The sequence below is a fragment of the Leptidea sinapis genome, chromosome 15 (assembly GCF_905404315.1).
Source record: "Leptidea sinapis chromosome 15, ilLepSina1.1, whole genome shotgun sequence".
Taxonomy (NCBI): domain Eukaryota; kingdom Metazoa; phylum Arthropoda; class Insecta; order Lepidoptera; family Pieridae; genus Leptidea; species Leptidea sinapis.
The window spans coordinates 11,266,394-11,288,050 of NC_066279.1; the positions used below are offsets into that span (position 1 = coordinate 11,266,394).

General features: G+C 36.8%; 2 protein-coding genes across 4 annotated transcripts in view; both read right to left on the reverse strand.

The window, feature by feature from the left end:
* Window positions 1–282: 282 nt before the first annotated feature.
* LOC126968333 (guanine nucleotide-binding protein G(f) subunit alpha) lies at window positions 283–17,919 on the reverse strand. Of its 3 annotated transcripts, none has more exons than XM_050813300.1 (10): window positions 17,900–17,919; window positions 15,442–15,541; window positions 14,568–14,662; window positions 13,151–13,319; window positions 12,493–12,590; window positions 8,871–8,985; window positions 7,448–7,534; window positions 2,485–2,615; window positions 1,635–1,803; window positions 283–494 (listed from the first exon to the last, which is right to left on the reverse strand). In XM_050813300.1, exons 2-10 carry the CDS (start codon window positions 15,538–15,540, stop codon window positions 297–299), a joined length of 1,161 nt encoding a protein of 386 aa, XP_050669257.1. In that variant the 5' UTR covers window position 15,541; window positions 17,900–17,919; the 3' UTR covers window positions 283–296. The 3 variants fall into 3 exon arrangements, with proteins under 3 accessions (XP_050669257.1, XP_050669258.1, XP_050669259.1); XM_050813301.1 differs by lacking the exon at window positions 17,900–17,919 and adding an exon at window positions 17,801–17,815; XM_050813302.1 differs by lacking the exons at window positions 13,151–13,319; window positions 14,568–14,662; window positions 15,442–15,541; window positions 17,900–17,919 and having other exon boundaries at window positions 8,871–8,977; window positions 12,493–12,586.
* Window positions 17,920–20,917: 2,998 nt separating this feature from the next.
* The window catches only part of LOC126968292 (zinc finger protein 595-like), a 53,326-nt gene continuing 52,586 nt past the window's right edge, over window positions 20,918–21,657 (reverse strand). Inside the window, exon 28 of the mRNA XM_050813201.1 lies at window positions 20,918–21,049. Within this exon, the coding sequence (XP_050669158.1) occupies window positions 20,957–21,049 (93 nt within the window). The 3' untranslated portion in view covers window positions 20,918–20,956. The remainder of the gene's footprint in view (window positions 21,050–21,657) is intronic.

Consider the following 21,657-nt stretch of genomic DNA (forward strand, 5'->3'; position numbering starts at 1 on the left):
TAAGATGTGTTTTGTTGGGATAAAGAATAATATTCATCACTATTTAGGTTCCGTACTGAACCAACAGAAATTCTATCAAATCCAGATACTTTTATTCAAGATAGGATTTAAAATCAATTATTGAACGTCAAAGACTAATTGAGAATTGATGCCTCAAAGAAGAACGGGCGCAAGAAACTCAGCAGGATTATTTTTTTCATTAACTGTAGTCACAATATTATTATATTCCTAATTTTAAAATACCGATGTGCAAGCCCGCTAGGTTAAAATAAAACAACAATGTCGGGCGCCATGTTTTAATAAACGCCTATACTGGTCAGCATGTGTGTGAGGATCATCTGGTGCACGTCTCGGAAGACAGTCCGCACGTTGTCGGTATCCGTGGCGGTGGTGAAGTGGAAGTAGCACTCCCGGGCCCTCACAGCCTCCGACACCACGAACCTCTCCGCCTGACATTCTCTCACGTTTCGCTTCACGCGATTCTTCGTCAAGTCCTGAAATTATTTTTGAAGTTATACTTCTTTACACGCGTTATGAAAAAATGATGAGAGTGAAATTTTAAGATGCGCGCGCAACACTAACACAAAAGTCGGGTGAAACACAAGGTGAAGTTGGTTCCTAATATTTTCTGACGTTTGCGACATGCCACATTTTGTTTTTTGGTTGCCATTATTAAGACAGGCAAAGGGTTCAAGCCCGTACAGCCATATTCATTATTTAATCCATCGAATAAAAAGCTATCGAAGCAAGATTTTTACAATATTGTTCACGAGGAATAAATAATTTTAAGGAGTTTTGATTTGTGAGACTAAAGAAGTATAACTTGCGTGCACACAACACTTTTAACATAAGTAGGTATACACACACACTTTTTTTACGAGAAAAAGTGATAAGACTTCCAAGTGATCCACCTGCTGGTAAATTAAATATCATATAACGCCTCAAATAAGAATATCATCACCACCATCTTGCTGTCTGGGGTTCGTCCACAGTGCGGTTTTCAAGGACGATACGACATTGGTAAATTAGGTAACCCGTACGCTCGTTTGTCCTCCTCTTCAATAAAAAAGGTAAAAACATCTCTTCAAAGTTCATTATAAGTAGATTTGTAGAATCTGCTCACGCTTATTTAGTTGAAGGCGCAGTCTGATAGCGGACCGGCAAAAGTGTGCTTAAAGACAATGTAAGCACACTGAGAGAAGTGTCTCTTCTTAGCCGGTGTCAACTGTCACTGTCCGAATCAATCCTAAACTGAATAAGTGTTTTACATTGCTGCCTATTCACCAAGAATATTCTTAACAGCTGGAGTAAATGTGGCAATGTATAATATAGCGTTAGAAGCTTAGTAATTTTTGGCATGTTCCATATTTGGGTTTTTATTTTTATATTACGTGCATTGTCTCTATGTATAGAATGTAATTATTTGAAGGTGACGGTTTAAAAAAAATTCGATGATAAAATATTTCGCAACACGTCCAACACCGCGGAGGACGGATTAAAGGTAGATTATTAACAGCGTTGCATGATGAGGGCAGCGCAGGACCGAACGTCGTGGAGATGTTTGGGGGACGCCTTTGTCCAGCAGTGAACGTCTTCCGGCTGATGATGATGATGATGATTAACAATATACTCACAACAAAGAGTTTCCTAATAAATAATTTTGTTCGTGTGTATTCATCCCCCGAGTCATTAAACGTTGAGTACTGGGGGAAGTAGGGGGCGATGCTTTTGCCTTGCGATATTTTACTCTCTAATAGATCTTGCTTGTTCAAGAATACTATAACGCCAGCTTCGAGTAGAAATCTGTAAAAATATCTATAGTTATTATTCTTGTCTTCTAGCTTCAAAAAAGAGGATAATCGTCTCTGATTTTAATGCCTTTTTTTTGAGTACCCTCAAAAAGATGCTTGCAAAGGTTTTATTGATATTTCAAGAGTAGCTTTTTCATAAGTTTTATATATACAATCCCAAATATTATATTCTTGCTAATGTTACATGTGTGTACATAGGCACATAAGTGCAATTGCTGGAAATTGACATTTTATGGTTATGACAGTTAGCACCAGGAATAGACATATACTTATAATGCGGCTAAGTCGAGTAAGTAAGTCTTTTGTGGAGCGATGTAACTCGTGCTTATTTTACAAGAAGATCCCAGAATATGTTCTAAACAAATGTATAAAAGAAAAAAATTGTGAAAGCAGTTATTGTAACATTTTACATATTATATTGTTATTTAAAAAAATTATGAAACTATTAAGGTGTAAATTATATTTATATTGGTTTAAAATAGTGACTTTCTTGCCACTTCTTTTCATTAAAGCTCAACCTTTACCGAAGTGGTGGTAAATGGTAAAAAGAAAAAACTTTCGAAATTCATAAGTGATTTAATGATGTGTTTATGTAGTATTATAATATATATATTTATATAATAACTAGACTAGAGAAAATAAACACTGTCACAGAACGACCGGCGATACAAACCTGCTTTGCCAGACATCTTCGAATAAGTCCAGGGATTCCTTCAATCTATTCTGCGAGTTGTCCTCTCGCAATGTTTGTTCAAAATCGCTGCAGGCGACGAGGAACCAGATCGCGTGGATACCTTCGAACACCTGAAAACTTATGTGAATGAAGGTTTCTTTTTTTTTTATTATTTACTTTAAATTTAAACAATTAATTATGTTTTTAAAGTGATAACCCTCACTCCTGGGATTAAAACAACTCAAGTCAATTTCCTAATATGCAAAATATTGGGGTTGAGCAGGTTATCAACTGTAAAGTAGATCCTGTAGATAAAGCCGCAACCTGAAAGTTACTCGAACGGTTAGCTCAATTGGAAGAGCACTCGTACCGAACTCGTGAGGTCGTGGGTTCGAGTCCCGCATCGTTTTGTTTTCAAATTTTATTTGTGGTTTTTATATATATAAGATGGGTCAAACGGGCCAGAGGCTGACGTGATGAGGAGAGGCAACCACCCATGGACATCCGCAATAATATGTGTCAAGAGATGCTTTGCCAACCTTTAAAGTGGGAGTATACTCTTTTCTTGAAGGTCCTTTAGTCGTATCGATGCGGGAAAACAGCAGCCGGTAATTGATTCCACAAAGTAGCTGGGCGAAGCAAGAAATTTCTTTCAAAACGCGCGGTTGTGGAATACTAGACGTCAACGTGATGCAGGTGGTATTAAGCATTTTGATGTAATGTCCGGTGGTGGAATTAGGCCATTGGTAACCGTATGGTATGGTTCCCGACTGATGCTAAATATATGATGAAATATTAATCATAGGTAATATGATAATACATAAATTTGTTCTACATCTTAAAGATATTAAGATTAAATAATAGTGCCAGTCAAAATACCTAATCTACTCAAAACTCACACATACTAATAATCTATTCGTATTTGGGTGAATGTCACCCCAACACGAATAGATTCCCACGCACACACAATTTTTTTTTATAAAAGTAAGGGACGAGACGAGCAGAACGTTCCGCTGATGGTAATTGATACGCCCTGTCCATTACAATGCAGTGCCGCTCAGGATTCTTGAAATTCTGAGCGGCATTACAACTGCGCTCGTCACCTTGAGACATAAGTTGTCAAGTCTCATATGCCCAGTAATTTCACTTGGTACGGCGCCCTTCAGACCGAAACAGAGTAATGCTTACACATTACTGCTTCCCGGCAGAAATAGGCACCGTTGTGGTACCCACAATCTAGCTGGAATTCGGTGCAAAGGAGCCTCCCACTGGTAAGTGTATAAGTACTGGTAAGTGGGGAAAAGTAAATGGCCACACAAACGAATAGACAGAAGTAAACTTAATGTTAACTATTTTTCTCTATTTGCTGAATTCGTTTTATATCAAGTTGATTATTTAAAATTATTTTGTTTACCCAAAAATTCAATTATCCAAGATCTACCGACGATGCGGGAATCGAACCCGCGACTCCAGGGTTCCGTCCCTGCCCTCTAGCCTTGGACGGTTGGCTTAGTTGTAAAGAATACAAGGACGTACCCCAGAGGCGCGGGTTCGAATCCCGCACCGTAATAGTAATTAAAAAACATTCAATTTTAACGTAAAACCTGCATCATTATCTGATTCTTACCTAAATCTACCTCTAGTCCGGTCAATCTAGACATTCGAATGTGCATAAAATCACAATGTGCAGAACATCAGTAAAATTGTTGAAAACATAATTATAAAAAAAATTATTAAGGTCTATCATTACCGTGTATGGAAATATTAAACTCGAGGTCAAAGGTCATATATAATGAGTTATCGCGATTTTCACCACAACGGTAAGCTTTATCATTATAGTCAAAAAGTATAGTAATTTTTAACATTTTTTTTCTAACGAGCCACCGTTTCTGAGATATACAGGGGGCCTACTCCTAAAATCGATATTCTATATATCGTGGCATTAGTCGTGTCGAATCCTACTCTTAGTTACATCGTATTCAATGTCGAAACTATGATTGAACGAACGAAACATTTTTCGATATTATCGGTCCTAACCCTACTCTTAGCCCCACCTAACGACACCTTCTAGGCTGTCGTTGCTATTATCGTTTCAAGTTGTATAGATATATTTGCCATACAATATACATACTTAATAAATAATATTAAAATAATTATATGTGATTTACTATTCAACAGGATTTTTATACTACCAAGTAATTTAAGTCATTTTGTTAATCCGGCCGCGTGAGAAATAGGTGGTCGACGAAAAGGGTTGAGTTACTTTTTATTACATTTTATTATCCGCAAGCTTTGTATTATTTTTTCAATTTAAAATGGTCATATTATATTCATTACATAATTTTTGAATTTTTACATTTTGTGTAAATGATGCAAATGGGTGGTGCAGAGTCTGTCATGGTCCTTAGCGTCTAAACTATGTTTTGACTTTTGACACTTAATAGCGACATAGCACAGATAATATATAGTTTTTCAAGGTTTGCACATAATTCATTCACTCTAACATCATCAAAACTATCAAAATATTAGTCTATCATTACGATAAACGATAAGGATTACGTAGGGTAGGTGCGATATATTCGGAGTATTATCGTATCGTTGCGAATATATCGCTGTCGATTCTGCGAGTAGACCTCCTGTTTTGCTGAAAATCGTGATAAGATAACTAATTTTATTGACCTCTGACCTCGAGTTAAATTTTTTCCACACACAGGATTGACGGGAAATTTTCTATTATTATGTTTTGAACATTTTTACTGACTTTTTAGCTTGTGATTTTATGCATCGTCACTCTCATTTTTTGGTCTAGATTTACTGGGCATCTCGTTGAGTTATTGTCAAATAAACTAAGAGTTGATGTTAAAATACATATTTTAACATTGTGTACACATACATGCTTACATCTAATAATTACGCGAGCTATATAGTATCAAAACATTATCAATTTTATTTTCAATATACCCGCATTATTTATATGTCCCATTATTCATTCTAATTCGCTAAACGCACCAGCCAATGACAAGCATTGATCTGTGTTAGGCCTTTCCCTACCGCTTTGTGATGCTATTTCTACTTAGTATGGAATTTTGTTAATTCATTTATATTTTTTTTATAAAAAGTTAGTATTTCTTCTCGATATTAGTTTTAGCTTAGATCTTTGTTTGTGTATTTATTTATGTTTGTGTGGTAAAAGTTACTACAATACTTACCATAAATGATTTTTATTATGATAGACTGGGAATGGAACGCACGCCCTCCGCCTATTTCATTATAAATTTTATTGTACGATACTACATATTATATTGTAACTAAATTAAGAAAAAAAAACCCGCTGTTTTTTCCGTTCTTCTCAGGTCTGAGGCATACTACATGGGGCACACTAAAAGTTTTGCACTTCTATCTAATCAGAACTATTTGAATTTCGAATGTTATGTTTTTTGAAACGTTTGGAACCTTCTTAGTAATAAAAAAAAACAATTGGAGGGAAATCATTTGGGAATTGTTTTTATCACACATCAAAGTTCTAAGTACGCAACGAAAATAGAATTAAGTCGAAAAGATTTTAGAGCGATGATTTTTTATGATCTCTCCGCAGGACTGTGCCGCATGTCTTCAAAATGCTTTTGGGAGAGAAGCACCTTGCTTGAGCACCGTGAGGCGATGTTTTGCTGAATTTGAGAGAGGTCGGGTTTCACGACGAATTTCGTGAACGGCGGCCTTCAACTGCCTTCAACGAAAATAATGTGGCTACTGTTAAGCGGCTTATTGACGAAAACTCGCGGATTACCTATGAGACAATTCGAGGACTATTGGGGATTGGTATGAGCCAAATTCAGAAAATTTTATACGAAGAATTGAAAGTTCGGAAACTTTGTTGTCGTTGCATCCCTCATGAACTGACAGCGGAGCAGAAGCGGCAAGAAAAATTCGACAGCAGCGCCCTCGAATTTTTTCCAAAACAACAGGCAAACAGCGATTGGTATACCAGTCTACAGTAACTGTCCTTCCATCTTCTAGTACAACTGTCGCGAAATGACCTTTCCGACCAAAGAATGAGGCAATCGTCTTTGTTCCTTGATTTCTAAACTAAACTATGGGGAATCCATCTGGTACAAAGCTTCCTGACGCCTAAATGTTCATGTAATATTTTTGAACTTGACTCATACCAATGCCTAGGCTTGCCCGGATCTGCTGATAGGTCACTCTCTTATCTTCCTGTATCACGCGTTGCACAGCACTGATGTTATCTTCAGTAGTCGCTGTTGAAGGACGTCCCTCACGCCGATCATTGAGATTGCTACGTCCACGCTTAAACTCGTTAAATCAATTGTAACTAGTGGCACGAGATGAGGCTTCATTAATAAATGCTAATCGCAGCCTATCTTAGCTTTGTTGTTGAGTAAGTCCACAACGACAGTCATAATAAATCATAGACCGAAAATTTTCTCGCATTATTTTCATTTTCATGTGTAACAAGAGTTTTAGATTTGCCGCCAATTCACAAAATGCAATATTCTACATTACGTTACCAAAGAGTTCTAAAATTGAAATTCAGAAAAAGTTTTCATTAGCAATGTTTCTAATTGGCCAGTTCTAAACATTTTCAGTGTTACCCACGTATCATGACGACGCCAACAAAACTAAGTAATTTTTAGCTTCCGAATAAGTACAACTCGTCACCCATCCTACACACAGCTCCGACCTAGCACCCTGTGATTTCTGTATTTTCCCAAAAATCAAAGACTTGATAAGAGGTTCCACTTTTACCAATTCCGAAGAGGCAGACTTTAAATAAGTGATTTTATATCCTATTTTGAATAAAAATATTTGAATTTGAAATCACATAACTACGTATGGTACTATGACTGAGCCCGCCAACTTTATATCTAAGATCCGTAAACTTGTATTTTCATTGTATGTACTTAGCTTTAAGTCTTCCATGTATAATAGAGTGAGATATAACCTGTATCCATTTCTTTCTTTCCCCTCTCTGTCCTCCGACATCGAACATCCAGAACTCTTGAACACCTCCGTGCATTGATTTTGGCACCTGTAACATAATTATATTCGATCATTCAAATAATAAAAAGCGTTGTCTCCTTTCTGTCTATATCTCCAACCAAAAACTAGGTATAGGTATATATATATATATAACGGCGGAAGAGGGTCACCGTCATTAGCAGGGTCCATAGTCCTAGACTTCTAACAGTGGGCGTCGATGGGTAATGTCAGTGCAACGAAACAAACTTATTCACACAATCAAATTATAATGTAGAATCACTTTAAATAAATACACTATGGGATATATGGAACGCGCGATGGTTCAAGTTCAAACGCTCTGGCCGACCGCTGCACAAGAAGTGAAGTGCGCTCCTCTCGGCCGTGGGAACGTTGACTCCATCGAACGCCAACAGATGGCGCTGGCGTTCCGTGTTATGACACCGACAGATGGCGCTGGCGTTCCGTGTTACGACATATATACATATATATTGTAATTATTATGGCAGGTACACACGATAGATATTTTATTAATTTGATGCCGATATTTTGTTCCAGTTGCATGAATCGTGGCGAAGGCAGCTCATGGTTCATCGAATAGCGCTCGATACGCTCTAGTAGCTGAAGTTCCTTCAATAAGTTACTGCAAGTTAGTATAAGAGTTGTGAGTAAGTGCATTTTATTACATTTTAATTAACTCTTATTTCGCCGTTACTCTGCCGGGGTCTTGAAATGTCAAGACCCCTCTGACCACCCGAACATCACGATTCATGCAATTGGATCGAAATATCGGTATCATATTAATAAAATATATATTGTGTGTACCCGTCATAGTAATTACAATAGGTATATTATACTCGTAGCGTGGCGCAACAATAGCGACAATATATAAATACACGGGTAGAACTACATTTACATCTTAATAAATAATAATAAATTTTAATACTTTTATAAATTGTTAATTATAAAGTGGTAATGTAAAAGCTGTTTACACAAATAAACGATATTATTCCGTATCATTTTATTCCTATAATATGTAAATCATTCAGAAATACTTTTTTGTTTCATTTTTAACTCATTTACTTTGATTACACATTTCCGATGGCATTACACTAAATTAAGTGTTAAGTAAGTATATTGTATTAAATATTATATCGTTGTCTTGCACCCATAGTACATATCCTCTTTGATTTAGTCCAAAGAGGATGTAAACACTACGTAATAACAGGTGGGGTGTGAACGGCATGTTCACGCGCTGTGCGTATTTAAATTTTAAACCTACCATCTTGATTGTATATACCTATATTGTTATTGGTTTTGAAAATACAGATTTAAGTGCAAGACATATTGAATTATTTTTTTGGTTTGGTTCTATAGAGTTCTCTTACCTTAACTTTAAACTCAATCTTCTGGATCCCCGTGGTCTTCTGCCTGCAGCGTAGAATGTCTGCATCGGTGGGCATGTAGTCTGTCTTCGCGACCAGGTCTATTCTGTCTAAGAAACTACAATACATTATTGGGCAGATAGGTTTCTGTTTAACACACCACCTTAACATCTTTTGAAGTAAAAGCTTCTTTAGCATTGTTGTGATTTGAAAGTCGATGAAACGAAAAAGCGACAATAAAAAGAGACAGATGACATAAATTCATAAATTTAACGTGGGAGAAAATGAGATAGGAAGCATTATACAGTGTTTTTATGTTCGTGGTTCTCTTTGTGCTTTTAAAGTGAAACTTTTATTACATCGTCTCAAACTTTTTCGTCTGTGAGTTGCATGTCGCGTGACGGTCGAGCGGCGCCTACATTTCGCAGCAGCTCACCGTGTAGTGTATAGACTATTACTCATTTGCGAGTGCTCCACGCTATTTTGTTTGTTTTTGTCAGTGTTTAATGTAAATGTTGTTATTTTTCAAAATAAACTTTTATTTGCTTTTGCTAAACGTCTATAAAGTGAAAAAAAGTTTCACTTTTACCGTGGTTTAATAAAACCACACAATCCTTTTTTTATTTGGAAAATTTACAGCACTGTACACAAATTCAAGAAAAGTGTGTGTACTGATATACACACACAAGAAGTTATTCTTCTTTGGCGTAACAAAACAAAAATCCTTAACAAAAAAAATTCTCGTGCATTTTTTCGTTTGTAGAACAAACAAAATTGTAATAAAAATGGTATTAAATTCAACCAATGAATATATTATTATGTATAATTTAGACAAATAACGTGTAATTGAATATAATTAAATATTTTTTTATTTTTTTTATTTTAAGACTTTTTTTTATGGAATAGGAGGACAAACGAGCGTACGGGTCACCTGATGTTAAGTGATCACCGCCGCCCACATTCTCTTGCAACACCAGAGGAATCACAATAGCGTTGCCGGCCTTTAAGGAAGGTGTACGCGCTTTTTTTGAAGGTACCCATGTCGTATTGACCCGGAAACACCGCACAAGGAAGCTCATTCCATAGCTTTGTAGTACGAGGGAGAAAGCTCCTTGAAAACCGCACTGTAGAGGACCGCCACACATCCAGATGGTGGGGATGAAATCCTAACTTGTGGCGTGTCGTGCGAAGGTGGAATTCGGTGGCAGAAATCAGGTTAAACAGCTCTTCGGAACACTCCCCGTGATAAATGCGGTAGAAGACACACAATGAAGCGACGTCTCTACGCAACGACAAGAGATTCAGCCGTTCACAGAGCACTGAGTCCCCGACAATTCGAGCTGCTCTACGTTGCACGCGGTCAAATGGATCGAGCAGATACTGGGGTGCGCCAGACCAGAGATGACAGCAATACTCCATGTGTGGCCGGACCTGCGCTTTGTAGAGCGCTAGAATGTGGGCCTGCTTGAAGTATTGCCGTGCTCTATTGATGACGCCCAGCTTCTTCGAAGCCAATTTGGCTTTGCCCTCCAGATGGCCACGGAATTGGCAATCGCTCGAGATTTCGAGACCCAGTAATCCGATACTAGGCGCGGCTTTAAGAGAAGTGTTCTCGAAGAGCGGTGATATGACAAATGGGGTTTTTTTAGTGGTAAACGCGCAAACTTGAGTCTTCTGGGGGTTAAATTGGACAAGGTTCAATTTACCCCATTCCGCGACCTTCTCGAGAGAGGACTCGATAGAAGACACAAGTTTCTCCCGGCACTGGTCGACGATTTCCCGAGAGAGACCTGCATGGCCCGTGTATACGGCATCACCAGTGCTGTCGTCCGCATAGCAATGTATGTTGGAGGTGTCCAACAGATAATTGATATGCAGAAGAAACAGCGTAGGAGATAGCGCACAGCCTTGGGGCACTCCAGCATTAACGGGCTTCGGGTTCGAGCAATATCCGTCGACAACGACCTGTATGCTACGCCCAGTGAGGAAGCTGGAGGTCCACTTGCATAAGCTCTCGGGAAGCCCAAATGATGGAAGTTTTGAGAGGAGCGCCTTGTACCATACACGATCAAAGGCCTTCGCTATATCCAGGCTAACTGCCAGGCCTTCCCCCTTGCTTTCAATAGCCGCCGCCCATCTATGTGTTAGGTATACCAGAAGATCACCTGCCGACCGTCCATGGCGAAAGCCGTACTGTCGGTCGTTGATCAACTGGTGACCCTCTAGGTATACTAAAAGCTGGCGGCTAATTATGCTCTCCATGATTTTAGAGAGCAGGGAGGTGATAGCAATAGGCCTGTAGTTCGCCGGATCCGAACTGTCTCCTTTTTTTTTGGATCGGATGAACAAGGGCTGACTTCCATGAGTCAGGACTTGTTTATAAATTGAAATTATATATTGAAACTAGTGGACCCGAAATACGTTGTCCTGTACACACGTCTTAAATTTGAAAAATTGGTCCAGCCGTTAGGAGGGTTCACTAACATACACATGAGCAGGAGAATTATATTATATGGACGTAATTGAGAATATAAACCAATCTCAAATTCACTGGAAAACACAAAAAAATCATCAAAATCAGTCCAGCCGTTTAGGAAGGAGTTCAATTGTGAATCTAAACCATTCTCGAATCCACCTGAAGACATACAGAAAGATTCATTAAAATCGGCCTAGCCGTGTAGGAGGATGTCAGTTACAATAGACGCACAAAAGAAATATATATATATATATCTTATATATAAAATTCTCGTGTCACAATGTTCGTTCCCGTACTCCTCCGAAACGGCTTGACCGATTCTCATGAAATTTTGTGAGCATATTGAGTAGGTCTGAGAATCGGCCAACATCTATTTTTCATAGCCCTAAATGTTAAGGATGGTCCACACGAATTTTTATTTTTTTATTTTTTTGACATTTTTATTTAAATTAAAAAATACATACAACTTCAAATTTTCACCCATCTAGGATCAACAGTTACATTTGTATCGCGATTTTAATATCGGCAATACAACGTTTGCTGGGTCAGCTAGTTAAGATATATTAAATCCTCGTACATTGGTTGTTGTTCAGTAGACATATGAGTTACAGGAGGCTTGGTAGCTGAACTATGATACAAATGGTCTAGTTGACCAGCTAACGTCAGGGTGTTGAATTAGAGCTAGGTGTGCGCGCGCATCTTAAAAATTGACTCTAATAATTTTTCCATAAAACGCCAAAAGAAATATAACTTTAAAAAATATAAAATAATTACATAAATAACATTATAGGCCAAAGACGTTCTAAACATAGAACGTCATTGTTACAAATCAAACAAATAGATATTTTGCCTATGAATTGTTTATTCGGGTATTTAACGTTTCCCGCGTTTATTTGCAAGGTTGCTTGACATTCGCGAAACTTAAAAATTATCATTGTATTGACAGTGTTGTCAGCGGAATAGTCAATATTTTGTATATTCTTGATTTATTATCAGACATATTTTTAATTGTAAGGCCGTTATTTATCTTATATATCTATTGAGCATCATGTGTACACAACCTCGTGGAGCCTATCTTGTATTTAGCTGATAGTTTTCTTGTATGTCATGTAATAAATAAATAAATGATTGAATTATCAAGGAACCTACTATTCGGCGCTATCAATCAGCTGGTACTCGTTAGCTCGTCGGAAACATTCTCGTACCCCTCTGTCCCTCCACAGAGCTCGAACGTGGTCGAAATAAGCCTGTAACAAATTGTCTTACTGAAAATATATTTTTTTAAATTTTTGAAGTGAAACTTCTTTGCGCGCATGAAAGTATATATTTTACGGATGAAACGCGATAAAGTGACACGAAAATGTGGGACGTTTTAGTCCAACAGACACATATGCTGCACATACTGGGTCTCGAGCGATTGTCAATTTCTCGGTCTGGAATCTGGAAGGCAAAACCAAATTGGCTTCTAAGCAGCTGGGCGTCATATATAGAGCACGGCAATACTTCAAGCCGGTCCACATTCTAGCGCTCTACAATTAGCTTAAGTAATTGGTGTATCTTAATCAATTACTATGTAATTAAAAGAAGATACAATGCAAACTTTAAAAATCAAAGCAACGGTAGCATAAAAATATCATATTATGTAACAGTAACGAATCTGCAAACCGTACTGACGCAACAGGACGAACGCGAGAGGTGAAAGGGGAACGGAGGGGCCGTTCCCCGTTCCCAGTTCAACGTTCGTTCCAACTTCACGTTCCAGCGAAGTCCAGAGATAATGTGGCTTTGTAATGTGTAAGGGTCTTACCTCATTATATTCTTCCGGGTACTCCTCCCCCAGTTGCAGTATAAACTGCTGTGATTGTACGTTTTTAGGGTTCTGCAGAGCGACGCTCAGGGGTGACATGTTTCGAACGATCTCGTAAATAGCTTCATGTATGTTGTTCCGTATGTGTCTGATCTTCTCGAGGCGTTCACTGAAAGAGTAATTTTTCAATTACTTACTGTTATAGTTATTAAACGAGGGTCTTAACGGTCAACAGCATATTTTTCAATTATAACGGGGAGTGTTCAGAAGTGCTGTTTGACCTGATTCCTGCCACCGAATTCCACCTTCGCACGACACGCCACAAATTAGCATATCATTCCCACCTTGTGGATGTGTGGCGTTTCATTCACAGTGTGTTTTTCCAGGAACATTATTGGACGTATGCGGTGTTTTCGGGATGGTACGAGAAGCGCGTACACCTTCCTTAAAGACCGGCAACGCTCCTGTGATTCCTCTGGTGTTGCAAGAGAATGTGGGCGGCGGTGATCACTTAACATCAGGTAACCCCTACGCTCGTTTGCCCTCTTTTCCATAAAAGTATTCTGAGTCGACTTAGACTCTTTTTTTTATGTAGTTGTTTACTTAGGTAAATGTCGCATAAATACTCCATTTACAAAAGATGATTTATTCGGCATATATACTATATATTAATATAACATTAAAGGTTTACTATTTACTGGACTAAAAATTTTGGTTAGTACACAAAAGAACAAAACTCGGTCGATACCGAAAACGGTCATGGAAATAACGTCCTAATATAATGTCAAGGTTGTGACAAGCTGATGGATGAGAAAAACAGATTTTTGAAAAAACGAGTTTACTTTAGACCATACTACTGAAGTAAAACAAAATATTAATTTATAAAATTGTTCAAATGAAATGAAAGTACGAAATGATCAAGAAATCACCGTTCGCGTAACGCTAGCATTCGTTCATAACGCTCTCGTCACGCATTGACCAACTTACTCCCCAAGTCAAGAGTGCGTAAAGAAGTTTTAATTCAAAATGATAATAAATGAAGAAATAGTATAGAAATATATGTATTTATCATTGGGAGTGAAAATAACATACAATAACAATATTGCAACAACACTTGGTAAACGTCATGAAGGTACATCAGTTCGTAAAGGGACATGGGGATTCTGTTGTTTATTAATCAGTATTCTTTATTTTCCCTTTCATGAGATATACTCCACACCTAGAAAAAGTTGGCAAGTGGCAACTCTAAGGAGTCAAGTTCAAGTTCACGTAATATTTTGAAGTCGTGTTCATTTTTTATGTTTGTTACCTCGTAACTCCGCCATTGGCGTCCATACTAAAATAAAAAACAGATGAATTGATATCCTCTTCCTCTTATCAAATTGTTGTTTGGTGATATTTGCCTCAAAAGACCTACCTTGGTGTAAATCCTTGTATATGCAATATTTTCATTTGTTTTATTATCGTCGTTTTGCCACTCTCGCCAGTACCGAGAAGTAGTAGTTTTATCGCCTGAAAATAAATAATTAAACAATGTTTATATATTTACTGTATACTTAATCTTTCAAAATATCATGTGAGTAACTGTAGTGGTCCATGAAATACATCCCGCTGACAGGCAGATGGACTGATTGCGGAGTTTTACGGTGACTATTTGTCTAGTCCTGATGAGTCCTAGTAACCCCGCGTCCAGAATTGATTTATTGTGTTCTATCGATCTATCTATTGTGTTCGCCACTCATAGCTCGTCGTCATTGCCGCCTTTACGAACAGCCACAGTATTCTTGACGCGAGAATTACAAAAACCATCTAGGAGCAAGATGTCCAAGTCTGCAAGTTTTATCGTTTTTGATTCCGACCTACACCTAGGTACCTGTTTAGGTGACAGTGCCCAGTTAGCATCTGGGTAAGTATGCATAGGTTTTCCCTGCTCAGTAATTGGGCTACTTTCGCATTTCTATTGTTGAATGCCTTTACTGCTTTGGAATAGTTTATACCTGTTGAGTTGCTCCAGCGTTTAAGTGCTTCTTGTTAAAATTGGTTCTTCATGGTGTGACGAATGGCGCTCATAGGTTCTGGACCATTTTCGACTGCTTTAGCTCCAACTCTTGCGAGCTCATCGGTCATTTTGCCTATTAATCCAGTATACTCTGGTCTGGTCAGTCTTTGTTATAGGGTTTTCGTTGGTGACCCGTCAAATACAGAGTTCTCAATATGCACTCTCCAAGATTTCTATCTTATAATAAACGTTTAATTAGAAAACAGACCTACCATAATGTAGTTATACTTACATCATTATAAGATTTAATCCATTGTTTTATTTCCCTGTCGATCTGCTTCGAGTGACTCTGTTTCTCGTCGTATTTCTTTACGCAGGGTAATAAATGCATTCTATAAATAATACAAAATAATTGTTGCGTAAAATAAAGGTGGATAAAAAAACAATAATATTACGTTTGAGTTTGGAATTACGTTTCAGTATTCATTGTTGATTCAATGTGTTTGTGTTCGCGCTAATCTTGTTAAATTTAATCATATCAATATCACTTTATTCAATCATCGTGGTCATATTTAGAAAATTTGTACTAAAAAGACAATCAAAGAATTCCAAGAAATACTGCCCAAAAGCCAATCAAAGAATTTATTTATTTATCTCGAGATTATCGCGTATTTTAAAACAAAATGACTTACGTTAACTGAATGCAGTGGTAAAAATCTAAACAGCTTCTTAAGGCGTTATAATACATAATTCAATTATGTTATTTGTAGTCGATAATTTTAACCTAACGTTTACGTTTGAACTATATATTCCGAGGTCAATTTATGATTTTTTAGAAACAACATATTGTGATTTAAAAAAATTAATGTAAATAGCCAATCGACGTATTGTACATCTTTTTAGTGCTAGTTATATTCATAGATAACAACGGTTATAACTAGATTAAATTTTCGGTATTCAAAGTTAGTTGAGGCATTAAAAGGTACGAAAACATGGAGGTCACAGACAAATTTTATTTACTGACTAGAATTTTTTTTTCACACAACTCACTCAATTAGTAAGTAAAGTAAATCCGACCTCAGTAATAATGAGGTGGTATATCAGCACGTGGAAGCCAAACTTGGCCGTACAATAAAGAACTAAACTCCCAATCGCCTATTAAAAGGTCATCAAAACATGTCCGAACGGCGTTGTATATATGCGTATACATTAACTTATATAGATAACATTAAAACATTCATTCAAATAATACCTTTTTTCATGGCAGTAATGTTCAAAGACTATTTTATACAATTATGAGAAGCTCGCACGTGAACACGAGGCAAGAACATTTTGTTTTGGAATTTGAAATGTAATTATTTAGCAAAATGAATAAAAACGTCAAGTTAGAAACACAATTTTTGATGGGGCACTAATCTGAAATACGACACACAAAGTATGATATTCAATTACAATTCTTTTTTACGCCCCGAGAGCTTCGAAGTGAGGGTCAACGGTTCAACCTTATACACCATCGACGCTTCGTGTATCTAGGTCGAATAGTCTAGTCTACTAAACTTCCAGTCGTCGAGGGTAAAGTGGAGGGCACTACACCGCGCGGAATATCAGCCTTGCTCAGTGCCCGATTAACCACATAGCATGAGTAGCAACGGGCCCCACGTGAAAGGGGGCTCCGCGTATTTAAACCCACTCATCTGTGTCTGAGCGTAATTTTATGAGTGAAAATTATTAATATGTGGTATAATCAATGACATTCTATACACATAGACATATTATTCGCAGATAGTATATTGGGAACGGCCGTTAGTCGTGTGTCAACTGTCACAGTCTGAATCAAATCTGAACATAATAAATGTTTTACATTGCTGCTTATTGACCATATAATACTTAAAACAACTGGAGTAAATGCGGCAATGTATAGATATAGCAGTCGAAGCATCTTATGGTGTAATTTGTGCCATGTTCCATATTTTTGCTTTGTTTTTACGACGTGATTTGTGTAAATGTATAGAGCACCATGGGGGTCTATTGAATTTACTTTTGTCACAATAACTATAATCGTTACAACTTTTCCTACCTAGAAAATCCACTTCAGTCACTTGCTAACCGACTATTTCCAATATAAATAAAGAGCTCTTTGAAAGAAATTGCAACGGGACCCGCGCATGGTGAATCCAGCACTGCCCATGCTATGGACCGACTAAATTTGCTGTGGCTGGACTGAGAAGATCAATTGAACGGTGTCATTCACTTAATTAATGTCAAAGTCAAACATTCAATTAGTCTTAAACTAAGCGCTTTAGAATCGTACCTATAAATATTTCTTTTAAATTACTGAATCTACAATAAGTTTGGAAAAAGTAGAGCTCTTGAGACGAACATAAAAGATACCATACAACGTCTACTCTCTTAAATCAATAGAGTATTTTACAATGGCTGTAATATACAAAACAAATTAGCTTGTAAATTGCTGCATTCAATATATGAATCGTGTTCAAAGTTAAAAGCGTTTTAAACATCAAATATTTCATTAAAACTCATAAAAAATAAATTGTATTAATATAAATTATCCTATATTGGATGCGTCAACCTTTAGAGCTTGAAATCAATGTTTGTGTAAGGATGCTTCGTGAACATGAAGGTCGTGATACCTGTCATAATTAGTAATCACATCCAACAAATACAATACAAATTAAATAGCACTTTCCACAATACAGACAGTTTAACTAATAACAAAATAGCGTACTTACATATTATTATGTCTTGTCAAACGTTTCTAAATCTCTGCTAAATACAAACTTATTATTATTATCATCAGTACTGCTATCTCCCAGATTATGAGCGATAATATTTAATCAATTGATAATGATTGTGCACTTATAAATAATTGTTATAACTGTTTATACAGTCTATGTGTTTTATTGCACGGCCTACCTTAAAAATACAGTTTATTTTTCTGTGTTTCCCGTGGTCTTCTGACTTCTTCGTGCGACTTCTCATCAAATTTATTCCGGCGATCTTGACCAGATCATCGGTCCATATTGTCAGGCGCCTAACAACACTACCGCTTCCAGTACTGCCCAACGGCCATCCGTCCGTCGAGCTATGTGTCCTGCCCACTGCCTCTTCAGTTTCGAAACCATCTGGGCTATTTCGGTGACTTGGGTTCTCCTCATTTCTGAATCAATCTCGCAGGGAAACTCCGAGCATAGCCCTCTCCATTGCCCTCTGAGCAATTATGAGCTTCCTCATCAGGCCCATAGTTAGCGACCTCATCTGCGTTATGTTTGTCATCACTGGCAACACACGCTGGTTAAAAACCTTCGTCTTCAGACACTGTGGTATTTGGGACGATAAGACTTTACGGAGCTTCCCGAACGATGCCCATCCGAGACGGATTCGACGAATGACCTCTTTCATGAAATTGGACCTTGGAGTGCCTTGCGAAGTGGGATTCGGTGGATGGAATCAAATAAAACAACCCTTCGAAATACTACCCGTGATATAAAAAAGTGGTACTTACGAGATATACAATAAAAACGGCTCTCTACACATTGCCACAGACTTACCTTCTGCCTGAATTTCAGACCAAATTTAATCGCATAAAAGTAAAGATATGCATGTTGAAAATAAAAGATGCGTTGCTTGTGAAAGTTGGTACTACAGATGGCAGTGCCAACTAACATTTGTTAGTATTATGACGGTTAGTGTTGGCTCTTAGCAGCTAGAGTGCTAAGTTTCTTTACATATTGTGAATTCGAAGTAGAAACTCTGCCCAAATACAGTGATTACAAGAACTGTTGGGTTTAAATAACCACTCCTTCTACATATTGTAGTTTTCAAGTAATTTTCTTCAATGTACAACTAAACTGTGGAATGAAGCTTCCTTGCGCGGTATTACCAAGTCGATACGATATGAGTACTATCAAAAAACATCCACCTAAAGGGTCAGCAACGTGCGATTTCTCCAGTGTTTAATTACTATCTGGTGACCCTTCCTTTTTATCCTTCTCTTCTCAAGGATAACTCTATTACAGTTGTCTACGAAGGATCTCCAACCATGAATAATGTCATTAACTAGGCCTTTGGTACGATTGACGTAATCGCTATTTTATTCCAATTTATCTCATAATAAGTTACATGGTTTTATAAATTTTCTAAAGTATTGTCATTTAAATGCCAATTCTCCATTTCAAAAGTTAATAAAAACTAGATTCAATTTCGTATCTTTAAGTATATAAATATAAGGTATTAGTTATTTATGCAACTGTTGTGTAATAAGGGGTATTAAAACACGAATGTGAGTTTATCACACGAGGAGAAGCAGAGTGTGATAATAGTATCACACGATTGTTTTAATACCTAATTATCAACAGTTGCATACAAGACTATCTACACCCAGAATATGAATCCTCTAAAACATTCTGAAACAGTTAGCTTACTGCTAACATTAAAACACCAGTAACCTAATATCATTCATTAATCATTACTGATTATACACAAATTAACTAAGTATTAATGAAACAATTATTTATTTTAGTGGTCAGTTACATTTTGTATGGTGCAATAATTAAAATTCACTCGAATATAATGTTCATTAATGATCAGCGTTTAAAATGAATCGCTCATATTTTGTAAACAAAACAATAAAAATGGCGGGGATTCGAATAACCTACATTTTTTTACGGCGCGCGACTTCTGGTAGAGTGGAACGCGCGCAAACGAAAATGTTCTTTTTTTGAAATTCATACAGATACCACGCATCGAGCAATAAGAATGTGGCTGTCTGTTGAAACTCTTTGCGCATGAGGGGATCGAAAAAAAAACATAGGAGTGTTGTTATGAAATTCAGTACAACATTACAACACTCGTTTGGATGATGTAATGGTTATTAGAACATTGGGTGTCTTAATGTTGGCAATAAGCTAACTGTTTCAGAATCTTTAATAGAGGATTTAAAGCATGGGTGTAGATAAAGATACTAAACATATTTTCATGAAAGTGTTTTGAAAGTACGGTCACCTATGCGTGCATTCTCTGTTCATCGTCAATTTCGTAGGTGTCTCTCTGCATGAATATCTCAAATTATGACTATGACGCATGTAAGTTTTATCTTTATGAAAAGAAAGAACAAATACATTTAATTATAAAACCATAAACACTTATTAATAACCATAAAAACGGAAATAATAACAAATCATCGTAAAAAAAAAGGTAACGCATAAAAACGCAGTATTCAGACACTCCAACTTTCTCTCTCTCTCTCTCTCTCTCAGTCACACAAACATATATTATTTCTTAAGTCTATTCTGTTAATTTATGATTTCTTTTGATAATTTAAAATTTATTTAATATTTTGTGGCCTTATGTAAAACCTACAATAAGATTGTAAAAATAATTGCTGTGTAGTCTGTTGATTACTCTAAATAAATAAAACCAATTGGTTTCATTGAAAATACTCGTTTATTCAAAAAATAACTGTTTTTCAACTTTTGTCGAAAGAAAGGTCTGTGTAATATAAAAAATAAACACAAATCAAATAATTTTTACTTATTATAATACATTGTTTCAATAGCTCAGATAAAATCATTGAAATCACTCTTATTAGATGCATTTTTGCTATATGTAAAATAATACGCATACATACTTTCGCACGCAAAAATTCGCGGGCCATAATCGCCCGGTATTCAAGGGATATTCAAGATTTAGAGTGCCCGGAACGCGAAGGGTTAAGATAAACTAATAGGAAACGAAATAAAACTTCAACCTCGTTTAAGCAACATAGTATTTTATTAGATTCAACATAATTATTGCAAAACAATATCATTTCTATACTGCAGCAATTGGTTAGATACCAGGGCGTTGTCTTCTAGAAGAACTTGCACGTTTATAGGTTGAATCTGAAATACAATTAAATAATACTTAGATAATTTCTCTTCTCGATGAGCGTTTTAGAGACATTAGTATGTCACATTGTGTTCGTGTGCGTGCATTGCTCCAAATAGAGGTTAACTGTCAACCTCAATTTTTTTTCGTCGTTTTTATAGCTGTCACAGTCTATCTAGACGTATAAAATATGATATAAGAATTACTACATATTATAAAACACGGTCCTCCACCGCGTCAGTCTGTCTGTTCGCGATAAACTCATTAACCACTGCACCGATTTTCATGATGATTTCCCCAATGGATAGCGTGGTTCTCGAGGATCTCTTAGCATATTATTTGTTAAGTTTTTTTTATACATTTACCATATTTGTTGGAGGTGTCGGAAAAAATAAGCTTTCAATGAAATCTCTGTCTAAGCCCTTAGAGATATAACATAATGATGCATGGTGGAAATGTGTATCATATATGGGAGTACGGCTATCACTTACGGACAACATACTATATCCATTTTAACACTTTCAAAAGTTATAAAGCGGTAATGTAAAAGCTGTTTACACAAATACGATATTTATCTAAAATTAAATTTTGTTTTCACAATTCCGAAGACTTTAGACAACAT